Consider the following 15,013-nt stretch of genomic DNA (forward strand, 5'->3'; position numbering starts at 1 on the left):
GCGGCCCGCCACGAATTCCTTCCCTGTGCTAACCTCTTCATTCAGAGTATAAATAAGCATTGTGAATGAAATTGCCTGTGACTTTTTCGAAGAAATTGTTTTGGCTGTTACCATATTTAAGGACTGGAAAAAAAAAATCATTTTATTTTGTGGCCAATTTTGATGTTATCGTTTTGCCAAGCTCAATGTTATTTTTTCCCAATTTGCAAATTCAGTGTTGGTTTTTTCCCCCTAAATTCAGTGTTATTTTTTGCCAATTTTGGTGCAGATTTTTAATACACTTCGTGTTACTTTTTCAGCATTTTAGTTTTACTTTTTTGACACTTTCAGTATTACCCTTTTTTTTATAAAAAATCTCTCAGGTTGTGTACTTTGTAGAAAAATATGTTTTAGTGTTATTTTGTTATAACTTATTTTTCAAGTATTGTATGTCCTCTATTTTTCTCACTTCATTGTTTTTCAGTATTAGTTAAAAATAAAAATAATACACATTATCAGTCAGATTATGTTAATTGACATCACACATTACATTTATTTATATTACTGAAAAAACTTGTCAAACCTACTAAATCTAATCAACTAAATAAGGATAGCTATCACACAGTGTTGAAATACAGTATTTTCAAATGGAAGCACTGTTATAACATCAAAATCCCTTTCTGAGACATTATGCCGCAAGAAAGCAGATGTTTAGAATCTATCTTTGAGCATAGAAGACACATTATTTTCAGTTCAACAGCAGATTTTTGTTAATCTACCATTTCCTGCTGGTATGGAATGTTGCATTTGTGTCACCTCGTGATATCTACACTGCTGAGACTTGCCATTTCAGGTATACGTAAGACTCCTGTTATGTCAGCATTGATAGGGATCACCATAATTTCCTAGGGCTCAAACAGGAGTCTAAGGTTGCGAATGAAGACTTTCGTTTATCTGTGGCCAATGATTGTTGTCAACATAGTTCGAAGGTGTGTACAAGTGTGCTTCATTGTCTCTGTAACCAATGCCTTAATTTTTTTTCCAGGCTTGTCAAAAATTTGCTAATTGCATCACAAAAAATTCCTTTTCCCACAACAATTCCACCATCTTTGAACTATTTTAACTTGTAAACAAACCTAACAGGTATGTCTGCTGTTGTACATTTCCTGGTATGTTTATTAAATAAATCACATCAAAAATATCTAGTTTTGTGATGTGCTATTATTGTTATTATTTATTATTATGCACTTCTATGTCATCATTGGACCATTTCAGTCAAGCATTTGGTGTTCATAATCTTTAATAAGTGCATGTTCAGACCCTTTTGAACTACCCAGTACCTTTTCATTGGTTTAGATCTTTTCCGTGTTTTCTCATCTGTAAACACACTTATCACCATGTATTGTTTGTTTATTTTTGGTTTAAATAATATATTTTTGTTTTTCAGTTTCTTTAGATTTACTTTTTGTTTTGCATGTCAGTCAGGCTCAATTGTAGTTCATCCATATCCTCTCTTATTTCCTTCATCAGTCGTGCTTGTTTTGGATTCCAGAGCTGAACTGTAATTCTTCTTGTCAGTCTGATTTCTGATGTCCTCTTGGTATGACCTTCAAAGAAATATTATTCGTGTGTATAGTACCTAATAGGCCTCAGTTCCCTATATAGCACTTAATTTGGCCCTATCCTCCATCGTCCTTCGTTTTCATATTTTTGTTATTTATAACTGTTCTACCTCTTCTCTATAAATTTGGGATTTTGACAATTCTGTTTCTCTGAGTGACTTCGGAAAAGTGTTTCACCGATGTATGTTATCTCTGGCTGAACCACGATTATGTAGCGTTTTAATTGACAGATATGCTTCGTTATATGTAGACCTTCTTAGTTTTTGCACTTTTATCATTTTATTAATCCTTTCATGCCAAACAGCTTTTTTGTTCACGCCCCTTCCACAGCAACTTCCATTGGAGTTCGCTGAGCATCTCTATAGTGCTATCACTCTTACTAAACATTCACATGATGAAATTTGCCATTCTTTGTCGACTCTCTCTCTCTCTCTCTCTCTCTCTCTCTCTCTCTCTCTCTCTCTCTCTTTTTCTCTCCCCCCTCTCCCTCCCTCCCCTCCCTCCCTCCCTCCCCCCAATTAATCCAACATGGAAGAGTCCCAGGCTGATGAGCAATATTCAAGAACTGGTATTATAACTGTTCCCTTTAGATTCTTATAGTGAGTCTCAGCCTGCCATCTACTTTTCCTGTTATTTGTTTTGTGTGGCCATTCCTCTGTAGGTTACTCGTAGGAATACTGCAGTTTTTACTGTTCCCAGTGGTTCCACACCAGTAGTGTAATTGAACATTAGCAGACAGGCAATATGTTAAATTTGTTTTTGTTCAGGGTGAACTGCCAGTCCCTGCATCTGTCATTGATCGTTCACAAGTTTTCCTGCATTTTGCCAGCAAACAGCCTTGTGGAGCTTCCATATTATTCATTAGATGATTTCTATGTACTGTATTTACATGTGGATAAGATGGCCCTGAATGTGAGATACCCCATTTTTTTTAAAAGAGGCTCTTTGAGAAAGTTTGATTTTTGACATATTCTGGCTAACCAAAATTACAAACTGTTTCTTTGGTATGAAGTATCTGCCTAAAAAATTTAACATTGTGCCTGTTCTAAACTTATGCCTATTTTTGATTGTCTGAATTTTCGCAATAAAAGAATAAATAAAATAAACAAAAGCAAATGGTTTTCATTAATTTTTATCTTCACTTCCTTCTTTGTGTAATATCTAAGCCAATCGCCTATGGTATTACTATTTTCAATTGTTGTCATAATTACCACCACCACCACCACTGTTATCAATATCTGGGATGTGAGACCTTAACTTTTCCCGGCGAATTGACTGTTCAAATAACTTACGGGTTGGCTGCCGGGTGACGTCACCCGGCAGCAAACCCGTAAGTTATTTAAATATCTGGGATGATAGTTTCACCTAACCAATGAGAGGCAAGAAAAGGCAGTATAGTACTGTATGCGAGCCGCAATGAAATATTCTTCCGAATATCCTGTAATTTCCTAGGTGCTGTTTGCTGTGGGGCCTCATAGCATAGTCCAAATTATTAGGAGTGAAACGAGCAACAGTGAAATTTTGAATCTCTGTTGTCACAAATATTTCACTGTATATTCTGAACATGTTGCAGTGTCTGAGTTTGTGGTTATGGTGGGACCTGAGAACATAACCTCTTCTCCTGAATATATAGAGGATTTTGCATCTGTGCAGCCCTGAAGTTGTCAGTATTTTCCTTTGCCTCATGCTTTCAGGCACTTCATTTGCCCACTGCATAGTACCAGCAGTTGACATACCCTCTCTCATTTGTTTCCCATCTTATAGCGAGCATAGACAACATCGCTGCACAAAATGTGCCCCTGACCCGTATTTAGACTTTACCGTCTGCTGCAGAAACATACACGATTTGTCCAGTTTTAAAGTCAGTTCAGTTAGGACTACAAATAAAAATGCTTATGCTTCTAACTCAGAGTAAGATTTAGTTGCCAACTGTTTCTCATTACTACTATGAAAACAGTCTAGTGTTTTCCTTTGGTAGTGTGTAATACATTCTAATGAAAACAAAGTTGCAGTTGGTATTACTTTTGTGGCAGTTTTCTCCAGTCAATCCAGGAAAAACAATTAACAGTAACTTATTGTAAAAGAGAGAGAGAGAACAGCATCTTGTAGCACAAGGAGGTCAGAACAGATTCTGATGCAGTGCCTTGCAGCTCGTCCTCTCCATTTCTACAGCCTGTGCAGAAGTGGGCAGTCTATGTTACGCAGTGGTCGAATGACTGTCAGCTGTTGCACTCACTCATCTCGGAGTTAAATTAAAAATTAAAAAAGAAATCCTGGTGAAAGAAAAAAATAAATATATTAAATAATAGACCATTAAAACAAATTGTAGTCAAATTAGGTATTGCCAGTGATTGTACCAGTGGCAGGAGTACGAATGCTGGTGTCAGCAATTTTGTGACATTACACAGCTCATCCGAATTCAAAATAAATTTTCACATGACCTCAGATGCCAAAGCTTTACCTGTAACTGTGAAGCAATCCCTATATTAATCTATTACACGACATGTACGAATGTATAAGACTACCCCGTATTTTTCGACTGATGGGCTTGGAAAAACTTCATCGTATAATGGGGTAAATACAATATATTGTAAAGAGTGGTGGCCTCTGTCGTGTTACTCCTGAAATTATCCAGTTTTGTATTGCTGCAGTTGGCACAAGTATAACAGACTAAAGCAGACAATTATTCTTGCAAATGGTGGTGGCTTTATGTTTCATTCTGTTATCTGTAACAAATAGGAGCCTCTTGCCTGTAGCTTTATTGCCCTTTTGCTTCAGAAATAAATAAATTTGTACAAAATCGTTCGTGCCAGCATTGAAGACTAACTAATCTATTTGCAAACTTAGGGTGTCGCAGCACGTGGACACCAACAAGATGACATCACACAACCTGAGCACTGTGTTCGCACCGACACTGATGCCGTCTCCGGACCCGTCGAAGATAAGTGGCGCGATGTACGGAATGGCATTGGAGATAGCCGCCTTGGAGATGCTGATCACACACTGCGAGACCGTCTTCAGGTGACAGTACGCCTGGCAGTCGTCGCTGACCCCCACGGCCTCACCGCAGCTGTGACGGGCACGGCGGAGTGACGAAGAATGTCGAACGCACACTCGACCCTGTAGCGGACACCTCGTCGTCCCGATTTGTGCGTACTGGGACGGACTGAACGTATCGTACGACCACACCCAGCCACCGGGAGTATCTCTATATATACTCACTGTAAAAGTTAAGGGACAACCCTGGTTTTTCAGGTTGTACTACGCAACACCAGAGCTCTCTAATACTCCAGCGTTGACATTCCTCTTTCCTCACAGAAAGCCCTTTAACATAAAGCAGAGGGAAAACCCCTCGTTTTTCAGGTTGTAATATTTGATACCAAAGCTCCTCAGTGCACTAGTGCTTGTTTCTCGGGCTTCACACAATGTCCCGTTTCTTGAAGACTGCCCAAAATACAAATTATTGAGCATGGGCACATGCACAAGAGTGCATGTTGGCCTTCTTTCGTGGTTGTAATGAGCAACATACACAAAAGCATCAAAAAGATAATGCATTTGAGAGAACAAAACTTTGAGAGCTGGCTGACAATAACTTTCAGGTGATGAAACTTCTGCCTTTAGAAAAATTGAGTAGTAGTGAAAAAAGGAAAAGTTAGTTACTACTTTTTCAGGGCAGAAACACAGATTGGTTTGGTTAAAGGTTAGGTCACTCAGATCTCAAGTTGAGAGGAACCAAATTGTAATGAGGAATGCACGTATAAAATGATGAGAAGGTAGAATGCCCAGCCAGTACTTACCTCTGTGAGACAAAGATCAAGCATTGCTGATAGAAACACTAATGAAATAGCTGAAAACATTTGTAGCTTTTGATAATACTTCCTTACGAAATAGATAATATTTCCTTACGAAATAAAGAGGTATTTCAAAACCTAGCTGTGGTTTTTTACTCAAGTGTTTCTGTTGGTAGTACTTGTATAAAGGTGAGTTCTAGCCAGCCATTCAGTCTTCTTGTAATTGTACATTTTTCTCAAATGACTTTTCCCAGAAACTTTGTCGCTGGTACATAAAATATTGTTGTAAGTTATACTTGAAACTTGGTGATAGCTGTTTGTGTGTTCATATCAGAATTTCTCTTCACTTTAAAATAAAAGGACATTACAGTGTCTCACTTAAAGTTTTAGCTGTTTGCTATTTTATATATTTTGTCTAAAGTTTTGTTTATACCTAGTGATCAGTTAGTAACTGCCTGACATTACTAACTCATGAAAATTTTGTGTAGGCGGGAGTCAGCAGCATGTATAAACTTCAAGAAATGCATCACACTGCGTTGTCTATAATTATAGTTTGCTGCGTTTCTGGACATTCTAATGTGGTTTTTCTCAACTGTTTTCATTTCTGATTGTGGAAGAAGTTTTTTTTGCCTGTATTCCTCGGTTGGGGGCAGGAAAGGTGGTGGCACATAGTTCCTAATTATTGCATGAGGGGCACAGTGGTTCAGCCGTGTGACTCTTCATTTATAGGAGCCACCTGCTGTACGTGTAACCTTCCAGCTAGGCAGGGAGTTAGTGTCAGTCCTGTTGTGAAAGGACTAGTGGGAGGTACCTGATATTTATTTTTTGGAAGGAATGTGGTAGAATTTGGAATTTGCCTTGAAAAGAAGTATAAAGCTTTTTTAAAAAAATCCAAATATATTTTTCCCAAGTATACCATATTGCTGTGTATAATATGCCATACCATTATCTCCACACTCGATTGTAATAAATTAATAAAATTGATATAAATCCCCCGTCTCAGAACAACTTTGTTCAAACATGTATATAGACGAGGATACCAGTAATTCTAATTGCTCCAGAGAGAAATTACTGTGATTTATCTCTGTTCCCTGTCGGAGTTTTCCTGCTGCCTGAATGTTAAAACGGAGTAACTTTTCTACCGAGTATGTACTGTATTGTGTGAATCTCTGTCAGAATTTTGTTTCCGAAAATTATTGAGTAGGGAACTTAACAACTATATTTCATCTTTTGTGGCTGTGTGTGGATTATTTAAGAATTCCATGACACCATTTGTTGCTTTATACTAAGAGTGTGATTTTTATGTTTAGCAGTTAGTTTTCTCAAAAAATATATAATGATTACATGTTGCTCACATTTTTTAATATATTGTTCCGAGATGACATTCCAGCCGATGTTGTTACGACAGAAATTGTTGTAAAGGCCGAGTAAGGGAGAATTCTTAAGCCAAAGTTTGATATATGTTGAAAAGATTAAACACAGAAGAATTTCTTACATTGTTATTAACTGCACATCCATTCTAAGAACAATTCAGTTTTTGTGCATTTGCTTTTAGAAGAGTGATGATACTTTAATATCATCTTATTGTATACAATTTTTTATGTCTGTATTATGCACTGCTTATGTATGTAGTAATTGTTTTTTTATATATATAAATGTTGTAGTGCAATACTTCTTAATAACAGAAGACATATTTTGGCAATTAGACATGTTATTGTTAAAGAGAGAAATATGATGCTCTGTAGTAGTTTTATGTTTTGAGATAGTTTAGTTAAAATGTTACTTTATTTGAGTATTTTTTTTTATTATTATTATTATTTTTTTTTTTTACAAACTACATCATTTTATTGTAGTCATCCTTTCATGTAATGTTTATTTAAATTGTGTTAAACCAAACATCTAGTTCAAAGTCCATTTATGCGTATAGTAGTAGATATGTTTTCTTAACCATAGCTAGGCTGAATAATGATACATGGTTTGGATTTCTTGTACATTCTTCACATCTAAAATTAAACAATGGAAAATCCTGGATGGAATGTAACAATACCAGAGAAGGAAAGCTGCTACTCACCATATAGCGGAGATGCTGAGTCGCAATAGGCACAACAAAAAGATTCACGCAATTATAGCTTTTGGCTACAAATGAGACAAATTGCTATCCGACAGCTGTTATGTAAATTGCACATTAAACCAACTCCGCTGTTCAGTGTGCGTGACCATAAAAGTTTGGCATTCAACACATGTCACTCTTAGATAAGCCCATTCACCATGGAAGATCGCACCACATCAGATGGGAAAAAAATCTGTTTTTCAATTGCCCTGAGGTTAAAAACTGCATAAAAAGAAACTGTATCATTGGCCTTTAATTGTTCTGGGGCAAACTGGCAAACAGCCATGTACACTACACATTTTTTATTTAGCGTATTCTGTCATTTACAGCACCATCTAGTGGTGAAATGTTTGCGCCCTCCCCTGTCCACCTCATAGTATTTCTTCCTCCTTCGATAATATATCGTTCGATTTTGAAGCCATTCTGAGCAGCTTTTTATTTTTTAACTGGTACTTCAGTTTTAAATACCCTGCATATGTACTCAGGTTTTTGTTAATGTATCTATTTACAAACACAAATGAATTTTATTTATAAACTCATTGAGTGATTATATTTACTCCTATGAAAAAATCATGTTAGTTGTAATTTGCTTTTGTTCTTGAACAAAAGCTTATGGAACAAAATGGAACTTCGTTGCTTTTCTTTTCATAGGTCTCTTATGACCCAAATGTTGGCTCACTTGGCTATGGGATTGAGGCCTGTGACGAAACATGTAGAGAACTTAATTGTCCATTGTCTCCAAGATATTTCAGTATGTTATAATGTGGTTTGTTCATAAGTATATTTGAAATAGTTCTGTGTTGTCCTGCTTTTCTTCACTGCACTTTTTTTTTTAACTATGTACCTTTGTTGCTGACATACTTCTGCTTCAGTTCAAATTAGAACAGCTGATGCCTTCTATTAGTGTGATGAATTAGCAAAATAATGCAACCCTATCTTCCAAAACTTTCACTAGTTTTAGCCCATTACTCCCACGTCTTTTTGTGTATTGAAATAGATGTCACACGCTAGGTCAACTTCTGTCCTTAATGCCATATAGGAAGTGACACATTCCACATAGGGACATTCGTAGATTGTTGTCGAGATGTCATTCTGGTAGAGCTTGCACAGGAGAACGTGGCACCTGTACAGAAATTAATTTTTATTTTGAGCACTGGGTGATTCCACATCTTATCTTTGTCACGAATGGGTGGCCGTCGTAGTTCGTTGTCACCTGAAGCGACCCCTCAGTCATTTATGTGCTGCTTATCTTATTCATTATTGTAGTCAGATACTGCTGACTTGTCGAATTATTGGTCTTACTGGCATAACCTGTTAATACAGTCATTTGCAGACTTGTTAGCTGTAGCCTACATGTTCTGTTTGTGAGCAGGCAACAGCTGTTGAATTGCTCTCTCCCTATCCTGTAGCAGCCGCACTTGATAGAACTCTCGCACTACCGTTATCCGCTTCCCAACTGTGCCAAGTTATACTGCATGTACTCCACTAACCAGGATGGTAATTCTTGTGGGTGATTAAATGTCACTAATTTTCTCAAGACCTTTCTGGAGTTTTATATTTTTCCCAAGCATTCCTTTTATGGGTGGAAACTTGAGTGTTGAGCATGCTTTAAATATTCAGCATTTCTATTGCCTTAAAATTGCTGGTTTTATCTGTTAATGCATAATTGAAAATATCCAACACACTCAGGCAAATTGACATTTTAGTGTACCACCAAATGGCAGAGTTAATTGCGATGAGCTGAATAAAGCACAACATATCAGATAAGAAATATCCCATATACAAAGCATGCACATTTTAAGTTGATCTCTAAAATAAGAACAAATTAACTGACTTGACCTTAAAAAAAATTGATAACAACAAATGTGTGTGCAGTCAGTCAGGTAATGATATACACGTAAATTTTAAGCATAATTAATGACCTATTACTTAAATAAAAATTAGTGGCAAAATAATACAGTGTAATGCCTTGAACTATGGGGCAAATACCTTGCTTCCCATGATGTTAGCTGGTTGCAAGGTTCATGTGTGCAGAATATTTTCATCCACCATTCGGCAAAACCTGTTCTAGTTAGCAGTGTAATACAAACTCTGTTTCTAATATTTGCCACGATTAGCACAGTTCTAACATTTTAGTGTCTTTTTACATGAGATCTATATGACATTACAAAAGTGTGTGGTTTTTAAAGCTAGGAATTAAAATTCCAGAAATGTGAAAAAATCCCTAATTTTTCCCAGAACTTTACAGTTCCCTGATATTTCCCTGTCACTCTGGTTTCCAGATTGAGCGGCCACCCTGCTAGCTCTCCCGTGAGTAACCAACCTGCTAGCTCTTCCCTTGCAAATAAGACGTTCGTACAATATCTCCAGAAAAAAAAAGAAGAAAAAAGGAATTGAGAAGACGTTTATGTGTTTTCAATCATCACTGTATCAAAATAATTTTATTTTATGTCCTTGTTGTTTCACTGGTAGTCAGAAGCATCTGTATTTCTCTTGAAAAGAAAAGAAACAATGACATTAATGTGATCAGTCTCTGGATTATTTGTTTGAATGCTAGAGATATAAAGAATTTTTGTATGTTGCAGAAAACCTTGACAAAGGAGAGACAAGGTATTGTTGACAGGCACTCATTTCTACAATTTTGGTATTAAAATTTGTCTCTCAGTAATGTCTGTTGCAGTTGTTTCTTAACCTCGCCCCCCCCTCCCTCCCCCAACCGCCAAAAGCACTCTCTCTCTCTCTCTCTCTCTCTCTCTCTCTCTCTCTCTATCTCTCTCTCTGGCCTGTTCTTTTTATCGGTTATATTCACTTAATATTGTGTGTGTGATCCAATCGCTTTGACTGGCTGAATTAAAAGCATAAAATTTATTAGGCCCCATGTAATGGTGATGGTGTGATTTTACTTGGTATCTAAACCAAACTGAACCTAGTATCATTTGCAGATGTGATGTTATATTCTGCCCCATTTCCGAGACTGGAGAGATCACTAATTTTTCCTTACTAATGTCTTGTAACGTTTTATGGTGCATAAGCTGAATTCGATTTTATCAACCTATCTGGCCAGATAGCCACAGTAATTAAATTAACCCAAAAGAAGAGAGTTTGTAAAAACAAGAAAAGAATATGCATGAAATATTGCTCAAAATATCAGGGCCACATGTACTATTAAGGTACAGTTTGAATTTTATTGCTCGTGCACGGTCACATGCCTTAAAAAGTGTCGCCACACACAGCAGTGAATAAAATTGCATTGCCTGTGAAATGAGGCCACATTGTAGCCTGGTTGAAAGCAGTTGTCAACATCTGGTGTTGCAGAAGGGTGCTTATGAGGCAGACTGCCTCAGTCCTTGGGCCTTGGTAGGAGGTGAATGCATGGGACTGGGATACCTTTGGACATGAGACGCACTATAACAACATTATGCTGCTTAACAAATTTTTTAATGTTATGTTGAAGAAACTGGGATCCATTCTATTTTTGGGCCAAATAAACAGAAAATGGAGCTTAAATAAATATTTATAGGTCCTTTTCTAATGGACTGTAGCATTTTTGTGTATTACAAGAAAAACTCAAGTGCTGGGCATATATATATATATCTCCCCTGTAGCTACAACTGTGTTGCAGAATTCTCTCTCTTTCATACTCCAGCAACAATCACTTAATATGGCAGCACTCTATTTCCATATTTAACCGTGTTTCATCCTGAATGAAAACATTCACTACACACATTGCTTACAATGCCAGTATGTGCTGAGACAGAATCCAAAAGTTAGTAGAGAAAGTGAATGTTTGTGCAGCTATTTGTGAGTGTATTCGATTGTCGTTAAATTTGCACCTTTAAAATTTCGAAAAAAACTATTAAAATGTTCCTTAAAGGATTGCCGAAGTATCTGTCCAGTAGAAGTAATGCGAACAGTGTGTCTTGTAGAAGTTTCCTAGTCTGGGAACTGAGAAATACAGGTAATTTAACTGTTGTGAAACTGAGCATAGGAAACTTTTGGCATGAGTAAATGTAGGGACATTTACATCTAAAGCTAGTATAAATTTGTTTATATAGTGTCAAAAAATGTTGCTTGCTTTTGTCAACAGTTTGCACAGTACATTTTTATTTCCAGGAGTTATCGACACAGTAATGAGCCAAGTTTTCCGTAAATGTTTGTTGTGAGCAGTGCTATCTCACCCGCACAGGAAATGACTGTACCTAGAGCACCTGAATTTCAGCGCTGTGTCACTAACAACTAAAACTTCCCTTTAGTATCTCACATTGTTTAATTATATCAGTATGTTTCTCATCCAGTTTATCTTGTATTGGTAGTATGTGCCACAGGAATGGAAGGAAACATGTCGTTCGGGCGTCAGTCAATAGTAGTTGTCATTTGTGACTGTGCAAAACGTTCAGAGTGTCCATCACATCAGTAAATTCTCAGTTTTAAACACCCGCTCTTATGCATTATTTCTGGTGAAAAAGTGGACAATTTCATAGAGTTTTTAGACATTTCCACTGTTTACCAGTGATGCTAAAAGTTCTCTTTGTTTTAGGAAGTTGTAGTTCCCTGAAGAGGTCCATTTGCATTTTGTGAGAGGGGAGGATGGGTGTAAGAGAAGTGTTAATCTCTTGATCATCTTCAGTTGAAGATTCGCTAGGGGTCACCCAAGCCCCCCCCCCCCTTTTTTTTATTAATGATCTTTTTCATGGTGAGGTCTGTTTATTGCAGAGTGTATATTAGGGGTGAACAACTGTATACACCCCCCCCCCCCCCCCCCCCAAATGAGATCTCCTTTGTTCAAAGGAAAAACCATGGAAAAGTAAGTCATTAATGTGTTTTGTGGGCAGATTCCAAATCATCATTCCAGATGGCATGTGACCTCCTCCTTCGTTCATTGAGCTTTAGTGACCATTATAAAAGCTCATTGAACATTGCATACAGTGCCCTTTAACAGAGCTTTTCCCAATGAGAAACTCACCAAGTTTCCCCAAAAAGTCTTTGAGCAGTCTAGACTATATCTGAATATGAACAGTATTATACTATTTTGTATTTACAAATAAAGTAATGTTTAATGAGCCAACATCAGCAGTAACTTTTCTGTTCACTGATTTTAATAATCAAAAGAACATGATTTATAGCATCTCGTATAGTTTATATAATTGTCCATAACAGTTCAGTTCATGTTTTCATATGATGAATGGCTTTAGTAATTTATTCCATTTGCTGCTGTTGTTTTGAGAACTTTATATACAAAATCGGTGAAGACACAGTATTATTTTTCTACTAAGTCTTTTGTTCTGTATAACTTTACTGCTGGTTGGAGGGAGAAAAGCTATTATTAATCTTTCATGATTGTTTATTGTTGTCTATTTTTGTAAAGCTTATTTACAATGTATTGAGACTGTGACGTGGTATTGAGGCATAGTTTCTGAAAATCATTAACCCAGTACTGGAAAGTTTTTGTGAGAAATTTAAAAATTATACTTTTTAGAAAAAAATTCATGTTTTGTACTGTAATACTGTATTGAAATGTTTATGTAATTTTTGTATCAGATCAGTAAATATTCTTGTCTAATGGAAGTTATAAAAAGTGCAATGGTATTCCTATTTGGAAGGAGGAAACAGATCAAAATGTTAAAGTTAATTTTTTGTGTTTGCATTATGTGATATAATCCTCATTGTCATCCATCTTTTCCATTCCCCATGGTGACACACATATTTTTATTATTGTTATTTTCCATATTTATCTAGGGAGGCACAGATCAATATAATGTAAGTTTAGTATCAGGAACCTTAAGAATTCATCCAGAGTGCTGTGTAATATCCTGTTTTGTCACCAAAGCCAACTTATATATTGTCCAATCTGGCTACTATATTATTTAGAACTTCTGTGGGTGTTTCAATATCAGATGCATAAAATTCAAATATTGTTTTCTGTGAGTAAGATCTTCAGTCACTTTCTTCCTTTAGCTGCAAACCAGTTGTTTAAAGCCAATTTTAGATTACGCTCTTTGCAAGGTGATCATACACATTCCTACTTATTTCAATGAGGTTAGCTTTGTAACTAACAGCATATACAGGGACAAGGAAATGAATAGTAGGATTTGAGTTGTATAGCACATTGTTGCGCCGCACAAAATAACTGTGCGCGCTGCAAGGTGAAATTCGTTGTTGTGAACTTCGAAGCACCAAGTCAAGGCGAATTAAAAAAAATAACAAGTCTCTCATCACAATTTAGCAATTATTTCATCACCAATCTGAGTTGAAATGACATGAGAAACTTCCGGATTGTACAATGGGTACAGTAGTTCAGGACTACTGCAACTTGTGCAGTGAATACAAATCCAGTGCAATGTGGGATGCAGTAGATTGCAGACCAAGAGGAGAAGGCGTATTGAGCACTTGTCTGACATTCTTGGCAGTTCATTGCCAGACGAGCTGTAGTGCTATGTGTGTCAGATTGTTCCCTGTGGCGCATCGTCTGTGTGATAACCAGTTCATCCTCAATACAAATTGCAGGTCATACAGAAACCAAATAAACAGGATCAAATCGGCCGACAAATGTACGCTTATTGGAACTTTATGCAGTCAGTCCGTAAATCCAAAACAAGATACTGATGTCAGATGATGCCATTTTCATATAAATGGCAATGTAAATAAATAGAATTACATGTACTGGGGACCACAAAACCAAGGTAATCCTCATCAGCTGCAGGAGAACCCCTGCATGTGATGGAAACTTTTGTTTTTGCTGGTTGGAGGAATGCACAGAACGTTATGGTGACTCTCTCTATGGGGTTACATTCAAAACCAAGGGAATGGCATTTATGATTTGTAACAGCACATATATTTCTTTACCTTCAATGTGTCATTCAATAAATTTGTTTCATAGTTTCCTTCTTTTTATATTGTTCTGTTCATTCTGCCAGGCCCTGTAGAACCACAAAGTGCCTCTGTTACAGTGAGTAATCTTCAAGAAATAGCTCAAAGTTCCAAACACAGAATGGCTTTGAAGCTTTGTGATTGGCTGTAGCTCCAAGGAGACATTTGTGTTGTGTAATTGAGAGCAACCACAGCAAATCAAAATTTATATTTGAGGTGAATTACTCTTAAGGTGAGAGGCCTGTGCCTTAGCCACTGCCTTCTCACTTGTGTGGCAACTAATGTTGGACGACTCCACCCGAGTGCTGTGGCAAAAGCTAACAAAATTATGTAGCACTATAAATAACTGGACAGGGAAACTGGGGTACCTATTGTTATTAATATTGCTTCATGTGCGAGCACTACTCTTTTCCTGTGACAAATAACACCCATACTGACTTCCATTCATTCACAGTCTACGTTCTTAAAAATGATGACCAGACACACTCCCAAAACATTGCAAGGACTCACATTGAAGTAGATCGAACACAATTCATTGGTCGTTAGCTTTGCATGTAGAATCAATATGATGCCTGTAAAGAAAATGTATAATTCCAAACTGTTGCCATAGAGAAATTATGTTGTGTGAAAATGATTTTGTGAAT

General features: G+C 36.8%; 1 protein-coding gene across 1 annotated transcript in view; it reads left to right on the forward strand.

Moving 5' to 3' along the window:
- The window catches only part of LOC126293686 (N-chimaerin), a 58,617-nt gene extending 45,486 nt beyond the window's left edge, over positions 1-13,131 (forward strand). Inside the window, exon 9 of the mRNA XM_049986978.1 lies at positions 4,449-13,131. Coding sequence (XP_049842935.1) covers positions 4,449-4,626 — 178 coding nt within the window. The 3' untranslated portion in view covers positions 4,627-13,131. The remainder of the gene's footprint in view (positions 1-4,448) is intronic.
- Positions 13,132-15,013: the final 1,882 nt, after the last annotated feature.

Source organism: Schistocerca gregaria, chromosome 10 (genome assembly GCF_023897955.1).
Source record: "Schistocerca gregaria isolate iqSchGreg1 chromosome 10, iqSchGreg1.2, whole genome shotgun sequence".
Classification (NCBI taxonomy): Eukaryota; Metazoa; Arthropoda; class Insecta; order Orthoptera; family Acrididae; genus Schistocerca; species Schistocerca gregaria.